The sequence below is a fragment of the Pseudopodoces humilis genome, chromosome 9, assembly GCF_049639895.1.
Source record: "Pseudopodoces humilis isolate 2021_Gansu_Grassland_sample_001 chromosome 9, ASM4963989v1, whole genome shotgun sequence".
NCBI lineage: Eukaryota > Metazoa > Chordata > Aves > Passeriformes > Paridae > Pseudopodoces > Pseudopodoces humilis.
In genome coordinates this window covers 2867725-2894087 of record NC_142208.1, presented here as the reverse complement: position 1 = coordinate 2894087, position 26363 = coordinate 2867725, and the positions used below count along the sequence as shown (strand labels likewise).

The window sequence follows — 26363 nt, the reverse complement described above, 5'->3', positions numbered from 1 at the left end:
TAACCGAGGCACATGCCAGGGACAGAGGCCTCGGGGCCAGGAGTGGGGACCTGGGGACTTGTGTGAGCGCTGTGGACACAGCACTGAGTGCTCCTGTCCTTCCTCACTCCTCGGCAGGGACATCCCGGAGCTCTCTGGAGGGAAGAGCCAGGATTTGTGTGCTCCATTGCCTACAGCTGGTCCTCCAGCTTGGCAGAGGGAAAGAGACCCCGGGAGAGGGTGGGGACCACCAGCAAGCATTGAGTCCCACTAGGAGTCACGGGGAGTTCATTTTTTAAATCAACAGCAAACTTGTAAGCACCCGCTGATGACTAATCCCTAATCCTGTTCACACCCACGTGCCCGTGTCCGTTTCCTGGTCGGCCTGGCCTGAAACACCCAGAAATACGAACGTGCCCGGCTTATCTGCCCTGACATCCCAGCTGCAGAGCCTCCCGTGACAGTGCAGCCACCCCAGCGCCCTGATTCCCCCTGCAGGGCCGCAGGACATGTCCCACGGGGCCGGGGACCCACCTCCGTGCCCCTTGGACACCCCCCAAGGCCATACACACAGTCCCCGATGCCACTTGGAGCGTCCCCCCACCCCAATGTCCTGTGGGCAGCCTCCACTGATCCAGTCCCCCCGTGCCCCAGAGCCTCACAGCCAGCCGCGATGCCCCACGATGTCCCCATTGTCCCACCCACTGGTGTCCTGCCGACCTTCCCTGCGTGTGCCCTGTGTGTCCTCCCCCAGTGCCCCCTGCCCAGTACCCCGCGGACCCTCCAGGTGCCCCCGTGTGCCCTTCTCAATTGCCCGCGGGACAGTCCCCAGCGCCCCACAGAGCCCCACGACACCCCACACACCCTCCCTCCGGGGACAGCCCCCATCTCCCTACGGACACCACCCGGTGGCCGCGGAGCCTCCTGGATGCGCCACCGACTGCCCCCGGTGCCCCGTGGACTCTCGTGATGTCCCCTGGCCGGTCCCCAGCACCGCAGGGCCCCCACCCCACTGTCCGGGGGACACTCCCCAGCGCCCCACATCCCCCCCCGGTACCCGGTGCCCCCCGTGCTGCCGCCGTCCCCCCGCCGTGGGCGGCCCGTCCCGGCGCGCCCCGCCCCGTCCCGTCCGCGGCTGTGGGTGAGTCACGGCGGGCGGGGGCTGCCGGCGGGGCGGGGGGGGGGGGGACGGCGGGACCTCCGGGCCCTGGCCCCGCCGCTCCTGCCGCCGCTCCTGCCGCTCCTGCCGCTGCTGCTGCTGCCGGCCCGCGGTGAGCGAGGGGTCCCGGGGGTCCTGGGGGGGGTGGCGGGGAGTTTGGGGGGCGTGCGGCAGGACCCCGGCGTGGGGCAGGGATGGAGGCGCCGGGATGCAGGCACCGCGGGATGGGGATGATTCCTCCCTCCGCGGGAAAGTCCCGGGGAGCGCCTCTGTTCTCGCCACCCGCGGGGGAGGATGATGGAGAGGGGACGCCCGGGGCCAGGCTCGCTCCCTCGGGGCTGCTCCCGGGCACCCCGGCAAGGCGAGAGGAGGGTCGCAAGCGGTGGCCCGCGGCGAGCCGGGGGTCCCCCATCACTCAGCCGCCCGTGACTCATCTGGCTCCCGGCAGTGGCCCCTGGGCACCCCCAGCCCCAGCACCCAGCCCCGTCCGAGCCCGGCGTTTGGGGCTCCCGGGAAAAGCAAAGGGTTTATGGCAGAAATTCTCCGTTCCGACATCCAAGGAAGGCTGGGAGGGGGCTGAGCCACCCAGGCACCAGCCGCTCTCCCAAACAGCCCCCACAGCCGCCAGACGCCGAGTCACACGCGGTGGCATCACCATGGGGAGCTGGAAAACCTCTCTGTGTTGCTGCACCAGGGGCTCGGCGCGGGTTTCCAGCCCCAGAGGGACTCGCTGTGATGCTGAGCGCTCTGTGGGCGCCGGGCTGGGGGGGCTGCAGCTCCCCGGAGCCCGCCAGGGAGTTGCGTTCCCAGCGGGTATTTCAGGACTTGCTCCTCGGGCTCAGCCCCTGTCTCCTCACGCTGGATGCTCTCGTTGCCTCCTGGCTTCAGACCCGAGGGAGCGGCGTGAAGCTGTGTCGGACGGGGAGGGGAGGGTTTGGGGTGGGTGTCAGGGAAAGGCTCTTCCCCCAGAAGGTTCTGGGCACTGCCCAGGCTCCCCAGGGAATGGGGTCCGAGGCTGCCGGAGCTCCAGGAGCGTTCGGACAGCGCAGCCAGGGATGCACAGGCTGCGATTGTTGGGGTGTCTGTGGGGGCCCGAGAGCTGGATCAGTGATCCCTGTGGGACCCTCCCAACTCTGGATATTCTATGACTCGGTTGTACCCCGGCATTTGTCTCAAAGCCCTTCGGCTTTTCCCAGGCTCCGGTGCCGGGCTGGAGGAGAAGCTCCCGCACGTCGAGAGGTACGAGACGGTGCTGCCGCGGGAGCTGCCGCTGCCCCGGGGGAAGAGGGACCTCTCTGCGCCTCCGGTGAGTCACAGCTCGGCACAGCCGGGGGCTTGCAGCCAGCAGGGATCTTGTCCCACCACCAGGCTCAGAGCTGGACCCCTTGACCAAGCATTTGGCCAGACCCCCTCAGCCCCACACCAAGAGAACGACGAGCAGCCCATTTCCTTGCCTTGCTTCCACCCCAGAGCATGGAGATGCTGAAGCAGTTGAGTCAGATCAGCTTTTCTGGGCTGTTTTGGGACTAATTAGGACCTGCAGACAGCAGGGTGCACTCCTGGAGAGAGGGGCTGCTTTCTCCAGTGCTTTCTTTGGAGACGTGACCCAGCGGTGCCACCTCTTGCAGCCGTGCCGTGATCTTGTGACATCTGGTCTTTCTTTAAGGAGGGGTTTGAGAAGCCTCGTGGAGCTGTAAGCACTTTTCTTGCTGTGTTTGCTGAAGTTGGGGCTTTTTTTGTCCTTTGGGACAGAGAAATAAGAATCAGAAAGTTGCAGAAATCCACATGAAAGCAAGCCCTTTTTTTTTTGTGCTGTTTTTCTTGGGAAACCTGGCAATTTGGGGGAAGGAATGGGGTTTGAGTCAGGAGTTTGGAGTGCTTGATGTCGACGTCTGTAGGATGCCTTGACCTCAAAGACACTTTCCTCATTGCCTTACAGTGAAATTCAGCCTTTTTTTTTTTTTTTTTTTTTTTACTCCTTTTCTAGACCCAAAAAGCGCCGATTTTAGCGCCTGGAGGGATGGAGGGAGCGGGGACACGCATTCCCTAGTGCCATACAGCACGTTCCTCTGTGATTCAAACCCTTCCTGATAAGCTAGCTTCAAAAACACTCCCCGAAAGCATCTGTTTTCCCTGCTCTAGAAACCTAAACTTGTCCACGAGACAAACATTCCCCAGGCTATTTAGAGACGCCATCTGTGCCGGGTGTGCGCCGGGCGACTCGGCACCGATCCCCCCGGAACGGGGAGCTCACCCACCTCGGGATCCCTCTGGAGAAGACATCTGCCACGAGCTGTGCGCCTCGGGGCTGCCACGGGGGCTGTCTGATGGGGATTTGGTCTTGGCTTGCGTGGTCCTTGGACATCCCAAACCTGCCTTGCTGAGGGTGGGGAGTCTCCCGCTTTCCAAGCCCTTTTCATTTCCTCTTGGAGAGAGGTTAGGTTTGCTCTCCTGGTCATCGGGGTGGGGAAGAAGCTCTCAGCAAGGTTTGACCACCACCAAGCCCCTCTGAGAGAGACATGGGTGGTCTCCATGCTGGCTCCTCCATGGGCCAGCAGGAGCTGGTTCTGGGACACCTGGGATTGGTCCAGCAGGGCCACCCGCCAGGAGAGGCTTGAAGCAGACCCTGGCTTTGCTTAAATCCAGAAGTTCATCCCTGCAGGCGGGGTGGAGCCCTGGGTCCTGCAGCACAGGATCTCCTGGGTGCCAGCCTTGCCACCAGCACAGCAGGGAGAGTGGCACACCTGGGTTCTTCGTGGAAAGGGGTCTGGAAAAGTGAGCCCCGTCCCCACTGCAGGGCCTTTCGCCTCTTCCCACCCAGGGAAGAAACACCCAGGGAAGAACACGGGACGGGACATCCCGTGCCCATCCTCTGCAAGCTCTCTGGGTCTCTTACTGAGACCAGCTGGAAGAAATCCCTCCTGTCCCTGCGCTCTGGCTGTGGCTGTGCTGGCTCAGCACGGCCACGGGGCTCGCAGAGCTGCTCCCAAAGCCTTCCCATCTGGAGCCCTTGCACAGCCCATGCTAATGAGGAAAGGGGTGATTCAGAGAAGCTTTATCAGGACTTCTTATTTTAAACTTGCCCTGCGGTCGTCTCCAAGAGACGCTCCCTGACCCAGCACCCCCTTCCAAGTGCTTTCCTGCCATTCCTTAAGACCTCTTCTGGCCTTGGCCTTGCCAACAATAACAAAGGATGGCTTTGTTGGCGAACAGGGGTCAGGACAGGCGGGAGACGCTGTTCATAAGAGAAGAATTTTCCAGGGACCCGCGAGGGCCCTGGCACGCCGGCCTGGAATTGCAAAGCGGGGAGAATCGGGGCAGCTGAGTGACAGGCAAACCCTCTCACCTGGCCCCGCTGGCACAGCATCAGCAGGGCTTTCTGCTCAGCCTGGCTCCTTCCAGGGTGCAGCTCATCCCCTTGGGAATGCTGAGCCGTGGTGTGACAGCCGGTGCTGTCATCCTCCCCAGGGAGAGGCAGCACACCTCATCCCTGAGGAATGCTGGCCCCGTGGGAAAGGTTTGCTCTGCCTTTGGCTCAGCTCCCTCCACACCTGGATTCTGCAAGGGCCGAGGATGTGCCCTCAGGAGGCATCTCAGATCCCTCGTGGCAAGGGCACAGCCTGACAAGGGACCACCAGTCTCTCCCAGTGATCCCAGTGGGATGAGGCCTCTGGAGGTGGAGATCACAAGATAGCCCAGAGGGAAACACTTTTCCTGTAGGAACATCTCCATCCTGAGGGCTCAGCTGGTTGAGCCACAGCCACCCTGGCTCCCTCCCACCGGCCAAGGGCACCTGGGACACAGTGACACCAAAATGTGCTCTGGGAGGCCGAGGAGAGCCAGGGGAAGGCTGTTCCCCAAACGTGATGTGGCGTGTCAGATCAGTCTCTGCTGATAAGAGCCATAGGGATCTTTGTGGTTCAGCTGATGAGTAAGTGCTGAACTCAGGCCCCAAAAAAGGAGCTCTGTGACTGATGAGTAGGAAACCTCAGTCCCTGGCACGGCCATCTGCAGCCATGTGTCAGACACGGGAAACCAGACTTTGCTGACTCTGTCTCCTCGCTGGTGACCTGTTCTTCATCTCAGGATGTGCCGGGGATTTGTGTTATTGCCCACATGCTTTCTTCCTTCTCTTCTGATTTCCTGTGTCTTTGCTGGCTGCCCCCAGGGTGAGCGGCCAGGCTCTCAGCAGGGTACACACAGACCCTGTCCCCTTTCTGGTGCAGCTCTGGCTCCTGCTGGCAGCAGGTCTCTGATGGCACCCCTCTTTTCTCTGCAGAGCACCTACCCAGGCCACGTCCTCTACGGCATCCATGCCGAAGGCAGGGAATATCTCCTGTGGCTGGAGAAGAACAGGTGAGTGCGGGAGGGGTGGCCCGAGGTGGGGTTTGCATCCCACCCTTGCGTCCCTTCTCCAAGGCCTGGTGTCACCACACCGGTGACCAAACCCTCAGCCCAGAGCACTTTATTCCCTCCTTGCCAAGCCCACCTGAGGGGTCACAGTCCCCACATGCTGTCCCCCAAAGCAGGGTGGTGCTGACACCCCTTCCCCACCCCGCAGGGCCCTGCTGGGGCAGCACTACACCGAGACTCACTACTCGGCTAATGGCACGGAGATCACGGAGAAGCCGGACACCCAGGTAGGGACTGGCTCCTTGGGGAGCAGCTTTCCCACCCCTGTGGGGCCCCACCACGCTTGGGGTGCAGCCCCCACACCTCTGCCCTCTCTCTCGGCAGGATCACTGCTTCTACCAGGGCCGCGTGCGGGGACACCCCGACTCGGCAGCGAGCATCAGCACCTGCAGCGGGCTCAGGTAGGGCCCGGTGAGCTGGAGCCCTGCCCCTGGCTGGGGAACAGCAGCCAGCCTCGGCACGTGTCCCGGTGAGCCGGTGTGACCGAGCCCCGGTGACCCGGAGTGACCGAGCCCTGGTGACCTGGAGTGACCGAGCCCCGGTGACCCGGTGTGACCGAGCCCCGGTGACCCGGTGTGACCGAGCCCCGGTGACCCGGAGTGACCGAGCCCCGGTGACCCGGTGTGACCGAGCCCCGGTGAGCCGGTGTGACCGAGCCCCGGTGACCCGGAGTGACCGAGCCCCGGTGAGCCGGAGTGACCGAGCCCCGGTGAGCCGGTGTGACCGAGCCCCGGTGAGCCGTGCTGGCGGAGTGAGAGCTCAGCTTTCCCCAGCAGGAAGGGAAGATGACATCCCTCTTCCTGCTGGAGGTGCTGACCCCGGCTGGGTGCCCGGCAGGAAAAGCGCAGGGCGCTTTTGGGGGGCTGACTCATGGCAATGGGGTGACAGGAGTGCCCTCTCTGGATCCATCCTGAATGGACCAGCTGTTGAATCCTGGCACATTCCTGCTGCCTGAAGCACCGGATCCTCCCCGTGCTGTGGTGCCGTGCCAAAGCTTGTCCCCTCCCAGCCCAGCAGCCAGTTTGGCAGCTGTATTCATACAGAATCTCAGAATCCCGGAATGGTTTGGGATGGAAGGGACTTTAAAGCCCATTAAATCCCACCCCATGCCACGGGCAGGGCCACCTTCCACTAGACCGGGGTGCTCCAACCTGGCCTTGAACACTTCCAGGGATGGGGCACACATCACAGGGGTGTGTGTAGGGTCTGATGCCTGACCCCTCTCTCTCTCTCTCTCTCTCTCCAGTGGGTTTTTCCGGGTGAATGAGACCACCTTCCTGCTGGAGCCGCTGGAGGGGGCGGTGGCCGGCCGGCACGCCGTGTACCGAGCAGCTCACCTGCGGGGGAAACGCGGCACCTGCCGGGAGCCCGGCACCACCCTGGAGTACGACCGCGAGCCCAAAATCCCCGCGGCCATGAAGCTCTACCGCTGGGTAGGGATTGCGTTGCTGCTCCTTCCTGAGCCGGGCTCCCGAGAAGCCCCGGGGAGGATGGGGGCGTTCTGTGCCTCCTGGCGATGCCCCACGAGTTGTTGGTGGGGTGCCCCAGCACAGGCAGCTTCTGGTGGGAACAGCCCCTCGGATCCTGCGCCGTTAGCAGGAGCATCCTCCCACCCCACGGGCTCTGCTGCGTTATCCCAGCAGCAGGCTTGGGTCCTGTCTGAAACCCAGCGAAACCACATCCCAGAGCCGAGCTAGGAGACCTGCTAGCCTTGGGAGGTCATCCAGGACCCCACACATCCCATGGGAGGGTCGGCTGCCTGGCTTGGCAAGCTGCAAGCCGAACCCTCTTTGCTCTTCCCTTTCAGAGGTCGGGTCCGATACAAAAGGGTCCCCGGTACGTGGAGCTGGTCCTGGTGGCGGACAACCAGGAGGTAAAGTGGGGAGAACCGGTGCCTGTGGGCTTGCTGTCACTCCCTGCAAGTGAGGAGCTCAAAGCCACCCTGGAAATGTCTCTGTGTCCTTCCCATAGTTCAGGAAGCACAAGGATCTCCGCACCGTGCAGAACCGCATGAAGGAAATCGTGAACCACGTGGACAAGGTGAGCCCGGGCCTCTGGACCCAGCTCCAGTGGGCACAGAGGAGGTGGCACAGAGTTTGTGGAGTGGAGGAGCTGGAGCCAATCTCAGGCTGCAGGGTGACAGCATCCCTCGGCCAACCCCGTGTGCAGCGTGGACATGACAAGTGTCTCAGCTCTGTCCATCAGGGAAGGGAATTTTTTGTCCTGTAACTCCTGGGAGCACATCCCGTGGCCACTCTCAGGCTGGAGTGGCTGCTAAGAAAGGGAGGGATGCATCAGACCATGGTGGGTTTCCTGATGGCTTTGCTTCAGCCTCAGTTGTTGGTTAGCAGCGTGGGAGCAGCAGCCCAGCCTGCACCAGCCAAGAGGGAGCCCAGAGGTTTGGGGGGAAATCCTGTCACCCCAGCTTGTGTTATTTATTGAGGGTGACAGAGCTGACATTGCCAGTGAGGAGTTCCCCAGGGCACCTGGGGTGGGACCTCCCCTCTGCTGCCACAGCCCAAATCCAGGCTCTCTCTATGTCCCACCCCAGCTCTACCAGCCCCTTCGCCTGCGGGTGGCCTTGATTGGCCTGGAGGTGTGGAACCACAGGGACAAAATCACAGTCAGCCCCAACCCCGAGGTGACACTGGACAACTTCCTGCACTGGCGGGAGTCGGAGCTGCTGCGGAAGAAGCCCCACGACAATGCCCAGCTGATCACGTAAGGACAGGGCCACCTCGCCACCCTCCCGGCCCTGCCGCCACCCAGGGTGGCCATTGTGGCATCTCAATCCCACAGGGGCGTCGATTTCCACGGCAACACCGTGGGGCTGGCCAAGAAGCTGGTGATGTGCACCAGAGACTCGGGCGGCGTCAACCAGGTGGGTCCTGTGCTCTGCCCTCCCTGCCCTGCGTCTTCCAGAGCCACTCCCTCCTCCACCGGTCCCCACCTTTCCCCGTCAGCAGCCTTAAGGCTGGATTTGGTATCTCTGCCCCCTAAGTGGCTGACCCCCAGAGAAGTGCTGTGGACACCCAGCTGGGTACCTGGGGTACGCTTGGAAAGCCTCCCAGAGAAACTCCATGGACACAGGAGCTGGGATTTTAGGAGGCTATCGGTGGCTGGGACTGGCTGTGCTCCTCATTCCTCCCCAGGAGCAGGAGAGGTTGGCTGTGGGACCTGTGGCCTCCCAGAGCCACCACAAAACATCATTTTTGGAGCAGACACTTTGTCTAAGCTCACTGACAGCCCTGAGAGACCAATCTGGGCGTCTTGAGGGGCCACGGGACCGTGTCCAGCTTGTGTCTTCCCTTACCTGAGCACGGCAGCGTGAGGAGACACCTTGCAGAGCCCCTGAAGCTGTGGAGAAACCACAGGGGCACTGAACCCACGCTGGGCTCCTCATCCCAACAGGATCACAGCACGAACCCCATCGGCGCCGCATCCACCATGGCTCACGAGATGGGGCACAACCTGGGCATGTCTCACGACGAAGACGTCGCCGGCTGCCGCTGCCCCATCCCCAAAGCTGACGGGGGGTGTGTCATGGCAGGGAGCGTTGGGTGAGTGAAGGAGCCAGGGGGACATCCCTGGCCACCAAACACACAGAGGTGTCCTGGGACGGGGTGCCCTGATGGGGTGAAGCCGGTGAGACGGTCAGGTCTGGGCAGACTTTCCACCCCACCCCAGCCCACTGCAGGTGCTTCTGAGCCTGTGGGCTCCCCCTGGCTCTCTGCTCATGCCCGCTGGGTTTTGTGCCCCTCCAGGCTGGTTTACCCCAAGCTCTTCAGCCGGTGCAGCGAGCAGGACATGTGGCAGTTCCTGGGGGACCCTCGCACCAGCTGCCTGCTGAACGCGCCGCGGGCGGACGAGCTGTACGGGGGGCCAGTGTGTGGGAACCAGTTTGTGGAGCGGGGAGAGCAGTGTGACTGCGGCACTCCAGAGGTGGGAATGCTCCCCAAAGGGCTGGGGAGGAGGGTGGGCAGCAGGGACCTGAGATGTCCCTTTGTGCTCCTGGTGCTTCTGCCAAAAAACAACTGGTGGAGGATATTCACGTGTGCCCCCCTTCATGTGGCTGGCTGTGATTTTAGCCTAGGAAAGATGGACATCCTGCCATGTCCTCCAAAGAGGTGACCCAGGAGGGGACATCAGGGCATTGCTCTTTCAAGAGCTGTGCTCTGCTGTTTCTCATCCCTACCAGCACGGGGATGGGGGCTGGAATTGAGACAGACAGGCAATGCCTCTGGGATAAATCCCAGCCCTGTGCTGGGACCTGAAGGAATGTTCCCCTGACCCAGGGAGCACAGAAATCCTCAGGTTTTCTCCTTCCTGGAGATATGCAAAGGGGCTCAGCTCAGGCTCCCTCTTCTGAAAAAATCCTTTCTGGTCCTTTGGTTTGTTGTTGGTAACGGGGATAAAGAGGCAGCAGGAATGGTCCCACCTGGGATGTTGCTGTGGTTTTGGCCCGTGGTTCAGCCCATGGCAGCTACACCACAGTGGGCACCTGGTCCCCTCAGAAAGGAAGGGAAAGGTCCTTCAGGGGGCTTCCAGGAGGGTTTCATCCCATCCCTGTCTTGCAGGAGTGCTCGGACCGCTGCTGCAATGCCACCACGTGCCAGCTGAGAGAGGGAGCCGAGTGTGCCCGAGGGGAATGCTGCCAGGATTGCAAGGTACTGCCGTCAGCAGGGACGCAGCTCTGGCAGGTTTTGAAGTAGGGGAAGAGCCGGTCCGAGCCCTGGAGGAGTCTCCGTGCTGTGCAGTAGCTCAGCCAGCAGCAGAGTGTCGGAGTCTGGATCCATAGGGCGCCGGGAGAGGTTTCCCAGACCAGGGTTTTGCCGCGCTGTGGTGCCTGGAGAAGTGAGAGCATCCGGACAGTGCCGACATCCCCGTTCTCCGTGCAGGTGAAGGCTGCAGGAGCGCTCTGCCGGGCCAGCAAGAACGACTGCGATCTTGCCGAGCACTGCAGCGGCCTCAGCGCCGAGTGTCCGGAGGATGTGTTCCAGGAGAACGGCATCTCCTGCCAGCACGGCAATGGCTACTGCTACAACGGGGCCTGCCCTTCGCACGGCGAGCAGTGCCGGGCGCTCTGGGGCGCAGGTAGGGCCCCCTCCCTGCCCATCCTCCTGCTGCGGGATGCGCCCGGAGCCCCCCGGGCCAGCGCATCGCCCGGCTGCGGTCCCTTCCCGCATCCCGAGCTGCGGCGCTGCCGATCCCAAAGCTCCGCCTGACCCTTTCCATGTGTCCCGCAGAGGCGCAGGTGGCTCCTGACGTCTGCTTCAAGCACAACAGCGAGCAGCACGTTCACCTGCACTGCCTCACCGAGTACGGGAAGCAGCCCTGCAGCCCCAAGTAAGGACGGGGGGCTCGGGGGGGATGTCCCAGCCCTGCCGAGCTGCCGCCCGCCGGCGCTCACGGCCCCGTGTCCCGCAGGGATGTCAAGTGCGGCACGCTGCTGTGCCTGAGCGACAGCGCCCAGCCCATCCTCGGCAGCGGCTACTACTCCTTCGGCTACTTCTTCGGCCGCTTCAAGTGCAAGGCGGTGATCGCGGGCAGCGACGCCGGCGAGGCGGCCGAGCTGCGGCTGGTGCCCACCGGAGCCAAGTGCGGGGAGGAGATGGTGAGAGCTGGGCCGGGGCCGGGCCGGGCCGGGGGAGGGTGAGCGCCGGTCCCGGGGCAGCCTCAGAGCCCCCCCCCCCCGCTTGTCCCCAGGTCTGCTACGCCGGGCGCTGCCAGAACCTCCTGGTCTACGGCGACAAGAACTGCTCGGCCAAGTGCAACAACCACGGGGTAGGCGATGCCATCGCCCCTCCCGGAGCTGCGGCGGGGCCCCGGCGGCTCGGCCACCGCCCTGACCTCTCCCCGCTCCTCCCAGGTGTGCAACCACAGGCGGGAGTGTCACTGCGACCCCGGCTGGGCAGCGCCCTACTGCGAGCAGGAGATTTCGGGGATAGCCGCGGGTACGTCCCGAGGAGGGGGAGCCTGGGGAAGGGGCTGGCCCCGGCGGGGAGGCGCAGCTCCGTCCCCAAGCGCCCGGGTTTGTCCCCACAGGGAGCGGCAGCGTGGTGCTGGCGGCCGTGCTGGCCGTGCTGGCCCTGGCCGGCATCGGGCTGGGCAGCGGCGTGGTGCTCCTCAGAGCCAGGGCGGCGCGGCGCTCCCACAAAGGGTAATTCCCGTCTCCGCTGCCCCGCCGAGCTCGAGGGGTGCCCGGAGCAGCCCCACATGGTCCCTGTGTCCCACAGGAGCTCCGGCGGGACTCCCTCGGGCCTCGCCAACCCGCTGTTCCAGGAGGGAGGCCGGACGCGGCCGGGCCGCCGCCAGCTGTCCGGCCGGGACATCGGCCAGCCCAGCCTGGTCAGCAGCACCGCGGCCCCGCGGGCTGCCCGGGCACACAGCCCCCTGCCCACCCTGCAGCCGGCGGCACCCGGCCCGCAGGGGAGCCCTCCGGGATGGTCCCCGCAGGTAAGCAGCGCTCCCGATGACCCCAGCCCGAGCTGTGCGGCCACATCCGTGCGGTGGCCCCGGCTGGTGGCCTGGGGGAGCCCTTCCCTCCCTCCGCTCGCTGCCCCGCCCCGGCTCCCTCCCGGGGGCCCGGCTGAGGCACCCGGGTCTCTCCTCCCGCCAGGCGAAGCCGAAGCCGCCCAGCAAACCTCTCCCAGCGCTGAAGGGCAAAGTGCCGAGCAGCGGCGAGGGACCGGCCCTGCCACCGCCAGCCTTTCAGCGGTGTCCCCCGCCGAAGGTGGCCCTGAAGCCTCCCCCAGGCAGGAGGTGACCAAGGATGCTCCATCCGCCACGGCGGCCGGCACAGGAGCGGCACAGCTGGGTGGGTGGCACAGCTGGGCAGTCACCGTCTCGCTTCCACCCTTACTTGAATTGCTGGCCGGACCCTCGGACCCTGCCCGGGGTGGGCACCAGTGTTTACAGATCCTCCAGTTGTGCCTTAATGGACTCGGCAGCCTCACGGCTGTCCCCGGGGGAGCCGTCAGCAGGAGACCAGCAGCGGGGACAGTGGCTGCTCCGGTTTGGAGGGCTGCCCCACGTTGGCCCAGGCTCTCCTGCGCCCTGGGAGCTGCTGCCTTCTCTCCCGACATCCTGAATGTGTCCTGCTCCTCCTGCCCTTCCCTGCTGGGGCTGCGGAGAGGAGCTCCTGGCATCAGGGGGCAGGAAGAGCCCCGGGAACACAGCCCTGGCCTGGGGACATCACACGGGGGGAATGTCACCAGGGGCTGCGGCAGGTCCAAGCTGGGCTTGGCCTCCCCACGGGGCTTTCATCTCTGGAGTTATTCCTTGAGTTATTGTTCGAAAGGGAATTCCCTGGGAGCCTTTTTACCGCAGCCATTTATTTATGACCCTTATGTGACCATTTTGAGCCACTTGCTGTAAAACCAGGCTTCCCATTTTTTGATATAATTTAGGTTCAAGGCTTTTATACTAATAAAGAATGAAGGTAGAGGTGTCATGGGGTGTGTCTGGGCAGGAGGGGACAGCGGGGTGGCAGCAGGCAGGGAGCTGTGCGGGGATCACGGAAGGGGGTAAAGGGTCGGAGCTGAACTCCAGTGCTGCAGCCACGGGGGCCGAACTGCAGCACGTTTTGCCAGCCAGGCAGAGCCAGGCTGCCCCAGGATGCTGCACCCCTCATGCTCAGCACCATCCTGGCACAGGCTCCCCACGGGGCTCGCAGCGTGGCAGTCACTGCGGCTGAGGACATCCACACCATGCAGTGCTGCTCTAGGGGGAGAGGTAGAGGGGTCCTCCGCATCACGTGCCACCAGCCCTAGGACACACAAAAACCATCCCAAAAAATGGTAACAAAATAATTTTATTCTGCTTTATCAAAAGAACAGTGTGAATGTAAACCTGACCGTATGTATCGTGTTTCCTTAAGGAGATGCGCATCCAGGGGCAGACCCCTTTAGTCACAGGCCCACGCAGGCCGTGGGAGCGGAGAGAAAAGCCAGTTCAATCCCAAAATCCTGGCTGCAGCCACGTCCCTGCCCACAGCTGGGGCTCAGAGGGCAGCACAGCCCAAGCCAGGGAGCCAAAGCCGCGGCCAGCCCCTCCTGCACACGCTGGGGCTGCTGCAGCGGGGCCGGGGAGGCAGGGGAGGGTAGAGGAGGCTGCTGCAGAAGGCACTGGGCATCACACATGCAGCTGCAGGACCCGGGACAGCGGGAGCAGCCCCTGGGGTCCCTCACACCACACAGGCAGGTGGCTGACGCATACAGAGGGACACTGAGCCACCGACAGCCACTTAAGGCAGTCATGCACCCACCCAGGGAGGCACAGCAAGGCTCGGATCCAAAGGGAAGCAGCTCTTCCTGCACTGGCCTGGAAGGCTTTCCTGCTCCCTGCGTGGACATCTCGCTCCGATCACTGCAGGAGAGGTGTGAACTGCCTGGTTATTGCTCCCAGCAGTTCCCCTCGTGCCCTTGTCACTTCCAGGCTGGCAGAACCTGCTCTGTCCAGCCGTTCCTGATGCCCAGAGTGTCCAACCCCAGTGACACACAAAGAAAATCAGAGTCTACATCCCTGCCACCATTCCCTCCAGCCGTGCTTCTAGCCTATAAAGTCTGCCCTCATCCCAAAATCTGACCAAAGCAGGTGCTGCTGGGGTGAGGAGAATGGGTCTGTGCCAAGGGCCTGCTGCAACACTGAGGAGGTGGCAGGGCAGAGATGAGACTACACTCCTTCCTCAAAGCCCATCCCACAGGAAAAATGGGGACCCTGCAAGCCAAGGAGCATTTCCAGGAGACATTTCAAACATTAAGAAACACACTGCCACTGCCTCTCTGCCCTGGTGCCCTGTTCCCTGGCTCCTGCCATGGCTGGGTTCCTGGGGCAGAGCATTGACTGAGCCCTGAGAGTTTGCAGGCAGATGGAGGACAAGAAAGACCACCCAAAACTGCTGCAAAGTCCCACAGTTATGTTTTACACCCTGCAGAAGGGACAGGGCCAACACAAGCCTGCTCTGCCCCAGAGATGGAGGAGAGGCAGGCAGGGCAGGGACAGCAGGAGGCACTGTGTGCTCCTGAACTTCCCTGTGGAGGGACACTGCCATCCCTTAAGCCCAGCCACACAGGCTGGGGATGCAGCACTGCAAAACCCACACACCTCCTCTGGGGACATCACTAGCACAGGTAAAGCTGGTTTGGGTTGAATGTTTCTCAATAGCAGAAGTTAAACACACCCTTCCCCTTGCTGTGAGGCTGCAGATGGAGCCAGGGACAGAGGATCTCAACAGGTCGAGTGCCTGGAGCATCACCACCCCCCAGCCCCTCCAAGGGTGGCACAGCTGCTCTGAGGGGATGGGACAGCAGGAGGGATGCACAGGGAGAGGTCTCTGAACATGCAGCAGGCAGTGCTGGGGTGCTCCCAGCTGGAGAACAGCATTCCAGCTCTTGCCAGCTGCTTCCCCAGGCACTGCACCCCGGATCCCCACAGAACACAACGAGGGGCAGGTGCTAAAAGCAAGCACATCCTCACAAGCAGAGGGAACAAGGAGGAAAAACGGAAAGCAGGTTTTCCCAGCAGATTCCCCCCTCCCCGAGCACCCCTCCCTCACCCTGCCACGGCACACCAGGAGCAGGGTCAGATATATCACAGCACAAATCAGGACTGAAGATCCATCTGCCAGCAAGCCTGGCCAGGGGTGAGAGGACCAGGGACACACTCCTTGCCATGGCTGTTCAAGGACATACAAAGCAGGCCCCACTTCCTGGAGCAGTGGATTTTGCATGGAAGAGCAGCAATGCCTCACCCACTTTGCAGCTGAAGCGTCAAACATCTGATCTGCTGCACAGCAGGGTCCTTTCACTCTCCTCTTCACTTTGCCAGCACGGCAGAGCAGTGGAAATTCAGCCCCCTTTCCCTGGTGAATGACTTCCAGGGAGGCTGGAATCTGAGCAAAGACTTGCCAGACTCTGTTCCCAACCAGCTGCTCCGAGGTGCTCCTGGTATCTGCTTCAGGAGGCAATGACACTCACCCAGTGGGAGCTCCACAGTCAGTCCCAGGCAGCCAGTGCGAGGCTCTTGCTTGGAGAGGGGGGTTGCAGAATCCCGTCAGAGGTTGCTTCCTCCGAGTTGTCATCTAGCACTGCTGTCTACAGGAATACTATGGCTGTGCAGATCCTACTCCAATAACCTATTCCACAGCAAACCACTCCTTGCCCTGAGCAGGAACACGCTGGCCAAGGAGAGTCCACTCCACTGGAGTCCTTGAGGAGAGTGAGACAGCATCAGCAGAAACCTTCACCAAGCCAAGCTTCAGTGGCGGGACGAGGGGAACCTCCTCTTCACTCAGCCTCAGGCAGGAGTGCTGAGCAATGACCAGTGTGCAGTGACACAGCACTCAAAGCCACATCTTCCTGCAGAGCAGTGCCTGCTAAATAACTGCACCTACCCTGGGAGGCTTTCCTGCTGTCTGCTGTTTAATATTCCAGTATAGGTATGTTAGTACAGGATTATCCCTCCTTTGGAAGCACCAATTTAACAGGGGGAGAAACAGAAGAGGCAGAGCCCTTGCAATCTGTTGCTAGAAGAAAATCAACCCAACTGCCACCTATACACAAGATGTCCAGGCATGTGCTGCATCCGCCCCACCGACACAGGGCCTCGTCCCCGGTCACAGCCGGGCTCGCTGCTGAGCTACACCGGGTTCCCTTCTGCCTCCCTCAGCCAGTGCTCTCCTCGCCTCTGAGGGGGCTTTCTCCAGAGGTCTCTGGGGCTCCCTGTGCAGGAAGGCTGCTTTCATGGGCAGTCCTCAGGTTGGCCTGCTGGAAGGCACAGGAATCCAGGAACACGCCGGGGATGCGGTCGCCGAAGTACAGCTTGCTGTTGGCAGCTATCGCCTGGTACTTCATCAGCTCCAGATACTCAGGGGTCAGCTTCAGCTGCAAAAAACAGAAACCAGAGACTCTAAGAGACAACTTTCTGAGCCCTGCAGCGCTAGGTTTCATGTCAGGCAGCCACCTCCTGTGTTAGATCAAGTGTTTATCCAGCACTGCCCGGCTGAAGCTGATCTCCGGTGCGGAGGAAGAGTGAGTGACCACCTTCCCAGTGCTCACCTTGTTGGAGTCAGCCAGCTTCCGGGCAGTGTAGTACTCTGCATCAGCTTTTGCCTTCTCCCTTGCCAGGAATGCAGCATCTAACACAGCAGCAGAGGAGGGACAGGAAAGAAAGCATTAGGAAGTGAACAGCCCCATCACACTGGGGCTCAGTGAGCCCTCATCCCATGGACACCCGTGACAGCCTGGCTGGCCCTGTTCCTGTCCTGCAGCTTCCTGGAGAGCTCCATGCACAGGGCAGGAACAATCCCAGGGCACAGCACCCTGCAGCACCCTCAATGACTTTAGCAGGCCTGAGGTTCCTCCACCTGCCACCAGCCCCAGCCAGCAAATGGCCCCAGCGGGCTGGTTACCTTCAATCTCAGAAATTCGCTTCTCCGTTTCCTTCTCCATGATCTTCTGTTGGTAGTGAATCCTGGCCACCTGTGCAGCCTTCTCTGCCTCTGCAATCACAACAGGCTCAGCTGGGAAATTTGCTTCTCAGGGCTTGAGACCAGCACCCTGAGCCCAGCAGCTGGCTGCAGGGTCTGCCACAGCAGGAGCTGGTTCCCTGCTCCCTCCCTTCCCTCTCAGTGCCAGTCTGTACTCTGAGCAGCAGAGTTACAGGAAGAAAACACAGTGCTGATGTCTGCAGAGCTGACATCCCGTTTACAAGCATGATCCCTCTGGCACAGGGACATGGAGCTTCAAGCTCAAGCAGTCTTTCCAGCAGAGTGATTTCCTCTGTCCCTGCTGCAGGACAGAGGTGCTCCCTGCTCTGCTGCTTTGGGATTTTCACTCAGATATTCAAAACAACTGCTTGTGCAGCCTGGCTGTGCCTCCTCCCTCGGGGAGCTGTCAGTGATGGAAATGTCCAGCCCCAGCTTAGCAGGGAAGGCAGGAATGGAGGCTCAGCCTGTGCTGGTGACATTACCAATGAGCGCTTTCTTCCGGTCTGTCTCTGCCTCCTTCTCCACCACCTTCTGCCTCTGGGCTGCAATCAGCAGCTTGGTCTTCTCAGCCTCCCTGCAAGGGGAGAAGTGTTATCCTGGGTAAAGGGAACGAGGAGCAGCTCTGCATGCCAGGAGAGGCCATGGGGACAAGGGGCCAGCCAGCTGCCAGCTCCCTGCTCACAGCTGTGGGGACTGGCTCTGTCTGCAGCTGTATGAGCACGTGCACAGCCCAAAGGAAGGGATCAACCCCCTCTCCATCTGCTAAGGCCACATCTGGATACAAGTCCAGTCTGAGGCCCTCAGGACGAGGAGAAGGGCAACATGGGCTGGGAGCTGGGCTTACTCAACCAAAGGTGAAGGGAGATCCAACAGCATCTCCTTCGTCCCAAGGGCATCCCAGAGATCCTGGAGGGGAGCTTATGGGCAAGACATTGAGACCCCTGAGCCCTGATTTCAGTATGAAAATGGAAAACAGAAGGCACAAGTGCACCTGGGCCAAGCACACACTGCCTAGAGCTGACCTCTCACTCCCCAAGCATCAGGAAAGAGCTTTCCAACAGCACTGTGCCTTGTGCAGGACCCTCAAAACTAATTAATGCAATTTTATGTCCAGCTACTCACATTAGTTCAAAGTTTCTTCGGATGGCCTCTGGAATTTTGGGTTTTGTAACACGCACAGCCTGTGAAAGGAGAAAAAGGGAGCACGTTTTGAATGCAACATTTTGACGCAATCCGAAGATTAAGACATCTCTTTGCAAAACCAGCTGCAGTGCTGTGGACAGTGGTGTCTCACCCTCCTGTGTAACACAGCTGAGCGTGGCCACGCTCCCAGAGGTGTCCTACATTTTTGTTTCCTGCCATTCGTTCCCACACTCCCACCAGGGGCAGAGCTCGTCCAGCCTGGCCTTGGACACTTGCAGGGATCCAGGGGCAGCCACAGCTCCTCTGGGCACCCTGTGCCAGGGCCTGCCCACCCTTAGCATAAAACATTCATCTCTCAGTTTAAAACTGCTGTCCCTTGTCCTGTCACTGCGGGCTTTGGCAAAAAGTCTTTCTCCACCTTTTTAAATATTTCCTTATTGAAAGGCCACAACCCACCTGGATAGTGAGACCTGGTGCCATGACATTGAGGTCTTTCTGCAGGGCCAACTTCAAGTTCTCATCTATCTGATCTGTTTTTGGAGGACAAAAGAGAGACTGATTGGTTCATCATATTTTCCCCCACAGCTTGTGTGGCAGAGTCAGCAGGCCTTGAAGTCATGTGCTAGTGACTAGAAAAGTTCAGCTGTTGATGATTTTGTATTTTCTGAAATAAATGCAAATGGCTTTCAGTATCTCAGCAAGAAAGAATGCTCACAGCCTATGGTAGAAGTCTATCCCTTCTCAGCACTCAGACTTGGAGTACATTTTTATTAAAATTCTGACAACCTTTTATCTTCCATAAGCCATTTTTCCCCTGCTCAGCCACTCAAGAAGGAACAGAAACTGTTCTGTCTTTAGAGCACAGATCCACCAGGGAGAATATGACCTGTGCTAATTCCTGAAGCACTGTGAAAAACCCTCCAGCTCTCACTTGTTAGAGACAGCCAGAAGGAAGCTGTAAAAGTACAAAAGTGAATCCAGCAACAGAGAAAGGCAGAAACAGAACAAGACAAATCCACTGTCACAGTGAAGGCCACAGGCATCGATCGCTGCACGTACAAGAGCAGAGTGGCTGCTGTCTGCATCCAGAATAGGTGGAAAAAGACTGAGATCAAATTCCCACATGCAGATGGGGAAAGACAAAGACACCTGAGTCACTGAAGTTACAGGGGAAGTGGCACATGGATGTTAAAGGAGCTGGATTCTCGGAGCACAGGGACAGCGTGGTTCAAGGGGCCGGCTGTTAGATATTCCAGGAAGATTGCAGTGGGATCCCAGCTGGGATCACCCAGCTGCCATCCACTTACCAAAGAGCTCGATGTACACCTCCTGCAGGGTGTGGGCACTGCAGAACTGATTCAGCTCGTGGTGGATTTTGTTGAAGATCAAGGTCTTGTCGTAGTCTGCGGTGTAATTCCTCACGATGTCGTACACTGGGGAAGGGAGAGAATCACCACAGGTCACCACTGGCACGTGTCAGGATGCCAGGGAAGCAGTGCAGCACTGGGAAAACACTGGTTTTCAGGACTTGGGCAGCCAAAGCCACAGCTGCCCTGCCCAGCTGTCAGGGAGAAGCCTGCTGCACATGCACTAGTGCTGCATGGATTACACAACTTCAAGGAGCAGTCATGGAAAGATGTACTGCCTGGTCCTGTTTTATCACCTGCATAAACAAATGAAACAGCAAAGCCTCACCAGGACCTGCATGCATAGGAACAGGTACTCCTGTAAAGTGAAAACAAGGATCATTCCTACAATTTAAGCCAACCAGATCCTGCATCAAAAGGAGCGTGGCCAGCAGGTCAAGGGAGGGAATTCTCTCCCTCTGCTCCTGCTGAGGCCCCAGCTGGAATCCTGTGCTCAGGTCTGGCCTGCTCCCCCCCAACATAAGAAGGACATGGAAGTGTTGGAGCAGGTCCAGAGGAGGCCAAGGAGTTGCTGAGGGGACTGGAGCCGCTTCCCTCTGGAGCCAGGCTGGGAGAGCTGGGGCTGCTCAGCCTGGAGAAGGGAAGGGGGTGTGGAGACCTCACAGCTCCTTCCAGGGCCTGAAGAGATACAGGGAAGCTGGAGAGGGGCTCTGCATTGGGAACTGGGGTGACAGGACACAGGGAATGGGTTCAAACAGACACAGGGGAAATTTAGTTGAGATATATGGAAGAAATTCTTTATGGACAAGTTGGTGAGACCTGGCATTAGGTTGCCCAGAGAAGCTGTGGCTGCCCCTGGATCCCTGGAAGTGTCCAAGGCCAGGCTGGATGGGGCTTGGAACAACCACTTGGGATAGTGGAAGGTGTCACTGCCCATGGCAGGAGGTGGAACAAGATGATCTTGAAGGTCCCTTCCAGCCCACACCCCTCCATGACTATAAATTACAACAGGAATTCATCCTCCAGTGCCCCAGCAATGCTGGAGTTTTGCATGAAGCTGTGCAGCTGAACAAAACAAGCTGTCTGTGTCTTTGGCTAGGTGAAATAAAAAGGCAAGAGGCTCCTACACAGGTTTTGTCTCTGCAGTTTTCTCAGGAGCCGAGCTGGAAACACCTGGGATCAACACTACAGGGCTGGGAGCCATAAAGGTAACAAGAAATGGAAAACAGAAAGGGAAGTTTTCCTGGCATGGAAAAAGGAAGACCTGAAAACCAAGACAGAGCTGCCACAGGGTGAGTGAAGACAGTCCCAGCTCTGCCTGTTGAACCAGGATGGGAAATACCTGCATATGGAGCCAGCTTATTCACAACTTCTATTCGGTCAATGTAGATCATAACACCACCACTGCAAGGAAAAGAGAGTTCATCAGTTACCACTGCAGCTGTTAACAGTTAACATATTTAAAGCAAAGGCACCTTTATCTCTCTTGTACTACATTCTGAGCATCTTGCAACGAGATGGCAGCAAATCCCTGTTCCCTGCATAAACCACAAGCATGCTCCAGCAAGCCTGAAAGCACTTTCCTTCCCCTCTGTGATTTCCTACTCAACCAGCCAAAGGAAAACATTTCTGAACAGGAATGCAGCTGCAGCTATCAGGAAAACAGAGGGAAAGGCAGCAAGGACAGCAGGTGACACAAAAGGCAGACGCACCTCCGCTCTTCTAGGCAGCAACACATTAAACAGAACAATTAAACAGAAAAAACTCTTGGTTTGATTCACGCAATCACTAACTCCAGCAGGAGCTTGGCAAGGCCCAGGAGAAAGGAAGGAACAAAGCCCATGGCAGACTTCAATCCGTGTTCCCAGCTCCAGTGTCACAGTGCACGTGGCTCTCCAGGAACACCACAAGCACTTTAGCAGAGGCAGCCTGCAGGCAATCCTCTCCCTGAGGGAGGGTGTGCTGCCAAACTGGCAGGGAAAAGGGGGGGAAATCAGGGGTCAGGCTTGTCCCCAGCCTCTGCTCTTATCTGGTGTGACTTTCAGAAAGTCATGCCCACCCCTGGGTACCTGTAACACCAGAGAAGAGCACAAACTCTACACTGGAGAAAAAAAACCAAAACCTTAACTTTCAACAGCTCTAAGTCTCTTGAGAGCCTAATTTTAAAGCAGAATACTCTTGTGATGATGTCCTTGGGTCAAAGGCATATCACAGAGCAGAAGCTTCAGCAGGAACTGTTTAGAGACAGCTCATTCCTGGCAGTGGAACTCCCACATTTCCAAACTCAGTCTCTGTGATGCTTTAACTCAAACATATCCCCCACGACAAACTCCAGTTCCTATTTTGCAGATCTTGATCTCTGGCAGCTCCAAGCCAAGTCTGCAGGAAAACAACCTGAACTTGCCTGTGTCTGCTCTTTTGGAAAAGGCTTCCCAAGCCCAGCCCGTGCTTGCTCCAAACCTGCTTCATGACAACTATGAGCTAAAAACACTGGTGATGGATGACTTTATCTGCTGCAAACCTGGCATTTCAATTTTAAAGGGATGGCAGAAAGAAAAAGAGAGTGTCTGCAACACCCTGGATCCTCTCAGGACTCATCCACAGCCCCGAATCACCTCTCTGGCAGGAAAGGGTCTGAAATGGCACCTCAGACCACTGAGGATTGTCTGACTCTACCACCACCTTCCACAACAACCCTGCCGAGGATCTCAGCCAGTCTGGGATAATAAGTGGGATATTATCCACTGTTATTCCATTATTATGACTAATTCATAATAATGTGGTGTGGTGGGGGATAAGTAAATTTTATCAGTCCTGCTGGTCATGCCATTTGAGGAAACAGGTGCCACTCAGACCCCAAAGTCTGCATGGAAGAGAGGAACAGGAAGAAATCCACGTTGAAAAGAGAAATCCATAAAAGGAGGATCAACACATAGACTGGTAGAAATTTAAGCATAATTAGGCAGCTAGTGCTAATTATGGCAGCAGTTAATGCTGCCAGGTACAAACAGGTAAGGCAAAAATTGGGGATGGGACACCCACACAGACACTCAAAAGCTTCCCAATATAGATAAGTACACAGGGAACAGGAACATAAAGATGGTGGAAGATAAACCCAGCCTTTAAAATCTGATGGTTTAATATGTAAATACAAAACCTTGAACTCTTTAGGATCTATTCTGGTAACAGACTTTGAACTGGGACAGTGACACTCCAGGTGTGCTCCACTTGCTATTTATAAGCTCATGTTTTACTATGGAAATGTGGATGCAAAGCTTTGGCATCGAGCAGCCACAGACTTTGGACTCCAAATGCAGTGAACTGAAAGGCTCCAGCAGCAACACCTGAAATATGGACAGGGCTACTGGGGCCTTTGGTCAGGAGTGTATTCAATTATTAACTGAGAGCTGTTTTCACCAGCTGTCTGGTGGTTTAAAGCCCATTTTTACTGCCTGCACCTTCCCAACCACCTGCATTGCACAGCTGAACCCCACAATGCTGAAATTCAACGGGAACTTAATTTTCAGCTCCTAAATCATAGGAGCACAGAATGGTTGAGGCTGGCTCTGGCCTCAACCTTTGTCCTTTTGCTTGGCCTAAGGACTGTCCACCTCACCACAAAAGGACTCTGGACAAGGCCCTGAAGTGACAGGACCAAGGGGAATGAGTTCAGACTAAGAGATGGGAAATTCCGGTGAGATCTATGAAAGGAATTCTCGGCTGTGAGGGTGGGCAGGCCCTGGCACAGGGTGCCCAGAGCAGCTGGGGCTGCCCCTGGATCCCTGGAAGTGTCCAAGGCCAGGTTGGATGAGGCTTAGAGCAGCCTGGGATAGTGGAAGGTGTCCCTGCCCATGGCAGGGATGGGACTGAATGGGCTTCAAGGTCCCTTCCAACCTAAACCATTTTGTGATTCTGTGAAAGCTGCAGCAGTGAACACTAACATTATTTACAGACACTCTTGAAAAACCTTTAAGACCTAAAATTAAATTCATGAGACCTTTATCAAGCCCAAGAGATGTCTGATACTGAACAACTCCAAAAAAGTTAATATGGGTTAAACCTGATCAAAATTAACTCTTGTTTTATTAACGTTGCCACTAATGCCCACCTTTTAATTTCAATGTGGTCACTGTGTGCCACCACTCCAGTCACTGCTGATTTGTTTTTTTAAAACAGGAATTTTGTTGAGGACCCTGAATGTTAAAGGCAAGGAAAATCATCAGGTTTTTTTTTTACCCTGAAGAGTCATCAGTTTAACTTGTGGATGAACCAACACAACAGGATCCGTAACCCAACTCAACCAGCCCTCTCCTCCTTCTTGCTGCAACTCAAGCAGGTCTGTGCTGACAGAAAAATCAGCCTAATTACACAGCAGAGATTTCATTTGGAAATTAACTCCCCCCTCATCAGGAGGATTCCCATTCCCTGTTTACTTCTGCCCACTGCTGGGGTCAGCACTTGTACGAGCCATAAGACTCAGAGTGGAAATAACCAGGGCAGAGCAAAGCACAAGCAACAAGGGGAGAAACCCAGAAAAATTCAGGATAACATCACAATAAATACAAACATCCTCTGAAGAAGCAATTTCAGCGAGAGCCAACGCCCCCTCCTGTGCCTCCCATTCTGTTACGGTGGGATAGACGTGTGTACATGGATTAATTTTATGGCCTTTACTTCCCACTCCCTGTGTCCCAGCACTGCAAATGGCCCCACAGAGTGCACCTAGAAGAAATACAAATGGAAGCCATACCTTGTCCCACAAGGCACATTCTTCACTTCATCAGTCTGCAGCGTGGTCTGCAACACAAACACAGCCAGCGCTCACAAACCGCTCCCTTCTCTGGCACGGCCCTGCTGTGCCCAGACTCCCACAGTGGGGGCACAGAGCCAAAAGTGCATCCTCTGCCTCCCCTGTGATGCCTGCAGGTGTGGGCAGAAGGCAAAGCTTCTCCTCACCTGCCTTTTGGGGGAGGCACAAGCAGCTGTGCCTGTTTCCCTGCTTCGGGAACGCTCAGGAATGTGGCGCTCCTGGGGAACAGCGACAGCCACAAACAGGGACTGTCCCCCTTGAGCAGCGCACTGCCAGGCCCAGCAACACACACACACCTTCCAAGCTCTCCAAGAGGACAAATCCTGGCTCCCCAGGGGAGGGAGAGGGCACTGACCTGCACGGATTTAAAGGTGGTGATGAACGGGAGCATGATGTGGTAGCCAGGGCCGCTCGGGCTGGTCAGCAGCGCACCGCCCCTGCGGAGAGGGAGGAAAACAGGGAAAGGCTCAGGGAGGTGGGAAACGCCAAGGACTGGCTTTGAGGGCGAGCAGGGACACTTCAAACTACCAGGGGTCACAGAGAATTGCATCAGCGCCCTACATTTACCAGCAATTCCCCAACAAAAGGGCCGAGTGCACTGATCTTTGCCTCCTAAACTTTGCGTGAGGCCGGCGAGCCATTAACTCCTGGAGCAGGCAGCTATTGCTAAACCCTCCCAGCATTGCAACACTGCTCAGAGCTGCAAGAACGCAGATTTCTCCTCTCTAAATAGTTCGCTGGTAACCATGGAAAAATCCAGCCGTGGATGTGATACTGCCAGTCTGGATTTGGGCTCAGCCCCTCGCCCAAAGCACAAAGAAAAATCCCCCGGGATCTCACGTTCAACACGTTTGTGATTAAAGGGAAACGGCCCACGGTGCTGAGAGGGAAGGGCAGGGAAAACATTCCAAAGCACCGACACAGAGGGAGCCCCGGCTGGGGAACAGCCTGGGACAAAGGTGATGGCTCTTGCTGGCACAGGGCGAGATCAACAGATGTGAGAAGGCAGGACAGTCCCAGAGCTCTAAGCTCTGAAATCCAGCTTGTGAAAAGAGCAGGGAGGAAGGAGAAGGAGGAAAAGCAAGCTAAGGGTTCAGAGACCCAAACACACGAGGGCTCTGCGTGGGGCCAGGGTGTCTGGGACTCACCAGCACGGGTGGAAGGGAGCACAAACAACAAGGGCTGCCCACCCAGGGGGAAAACACCGGAGGGAAGTGCAGGACAGCGCATTCCCTGGGGCCGGGGATGAATCCCAGCTCCGGGAGGGCTCCCGGGGACACCGTACCTGTAGTACACGGCCAGGTGTCCCTCCTCGACCCTGTGGATGGCGGAGTACAGCAGGAAGACGAGGAGCCCCGTGGCAGCCGCGGCCGCGGCCCCCGCCTGGGCCATGGCCATGCTCGCATCCCCTCCCGGCGCCGGGGGCTCCGCGGGCCCTGCCCTGCCACAGCAACACCGTCAGCGCCGGGCGGGACCGGCCCGGCACCGCCCCCGAGGGCGAGGAGACACCCGCGGCAAAGGGGACGGGCCGGGACGGGAACGCGGCCGGGACAGGGACGCGGCCCGGCCGCGGAGGGCGGCACCGCCCGCCCTGCACCGGGGGCTGTGCCCAGGGACCTCCCGCCCCGCCCCGGCCCCGTGGGGCCCTGCCCCCGTCACCGCCCAGCCCCGGCCCGTCCCTGTCCAGTCCCCGTACGCTCCCTGTCCCATCCCTATCCCGCCGCCCATGTCCCGATCCTGCACCTGCCCCTACCCCGTACGTATCGCAGTCGCTATCTCGGTCCCTATCCTGCAGCTGTCCGCTGCCCCTGTCCCGTGGCTGTCCCTATCCGTTATCCCAATCCCGGTCCCGTACCTGTCCCGTTCCCCACGTGCTGCCGAGGCCGCGCTACCCGCCCCCGCCGCGCACGCGCCGCCGGCGCGCGGCACCATGGGCGCGCCGCGTCGGCGCGGGGTGATGACGTCACCACCAACCCCCCGCCGGTTGCCAGGTAACGGCGCGAT

General features: G+C 58.8%; 2 protein-coding genes across 2 annotated transcripts; one reads left to right on the top strand and one right to left on the bottom strand.

The window, feature by feature from the left end:
• Positions 1-652: 652 nt before the first annotated feature.
• On the top strand, positions 653-13002 carry ADAM8 (ADAM metallopeptidase domain 8). The gene is made up of 22 exons (XM_088059700.1): positions 653-766; positions 971-1250; positions 2335-2444; positions 5418-5494; positions 5700-5778; positions 5876-5952; positions 6798-6984; positions 7359-7424; positions 7523-7591; positions 8103-8272; positions 8351-8432; positions 8963-9111; positions 9316-9493; positions 10129-10218; positions 10450-10645; positions 10798-10897; positions 10979-11165; positions 11258-11335; positions 11421-11505; positions 11597-11711; positions 11788-12007; positions 12171-13002. The coding sequence occupies exons 1-22, from the start codon at positions 653-655 to the stop codon at positions 12315-12317; spliced, it is 2856 nt and encodes a 951-aa protein (XP_087915826.1). The 3' UTR covers positions 12318-13002.
• Positions 13003-13348: 346 nt separating this feature from the next.
• On the bottom strand, positions 13349-26262 carry ERLIN1 (ER lipid raft associated 1). Its single transcript, XM_005530738.3, is given in 13 exon segments — positions 13349-16289; positions 16291-16434; positions 16609-16688; positions 16962-17051; positions 17522-17613; positions 18162-18220; positions 18639-18712; positions 19490-19615; positions 20892-20953; positions 24300-24346; positions 24715-24796; positions 25645-25800; positions 26215-26262. Coding segments are annotated over 12 exon segments (1092 nt in total). The 5' UTR covers positions 25758-25800; positions 26215-26262; the 3' UTR covers positions 13349-16166.
• Positions 26263-26363: the final 101 nt, after the last annotated feature.

Excerpts from the sequence above, each read along its gene's own strand:
- ADAM8 (XM_088059700.1), top strand. The coding sequence starts at position 653 with ATGCCCCACGATGTCCCCATTGTCCCACCCACTGGTGTCCTGCCGACC. Across the intron at positions 9,494-10,128 it reads GTGACTGCGGCACTCCAGAG|GAGTGCTCGGACCGCTGCTG; the intron begins GTGGGAATGCTC and ends CCTGTCTTGCAG. Across the intron at positions 11,166-11,257 it reads CCAAGTGCGGGGAGGAGATG|GTCTGCTACGCCGGGCGCTG; the intron begins GTGAGAGCTGGG and ends GCTTGTCCCCAG.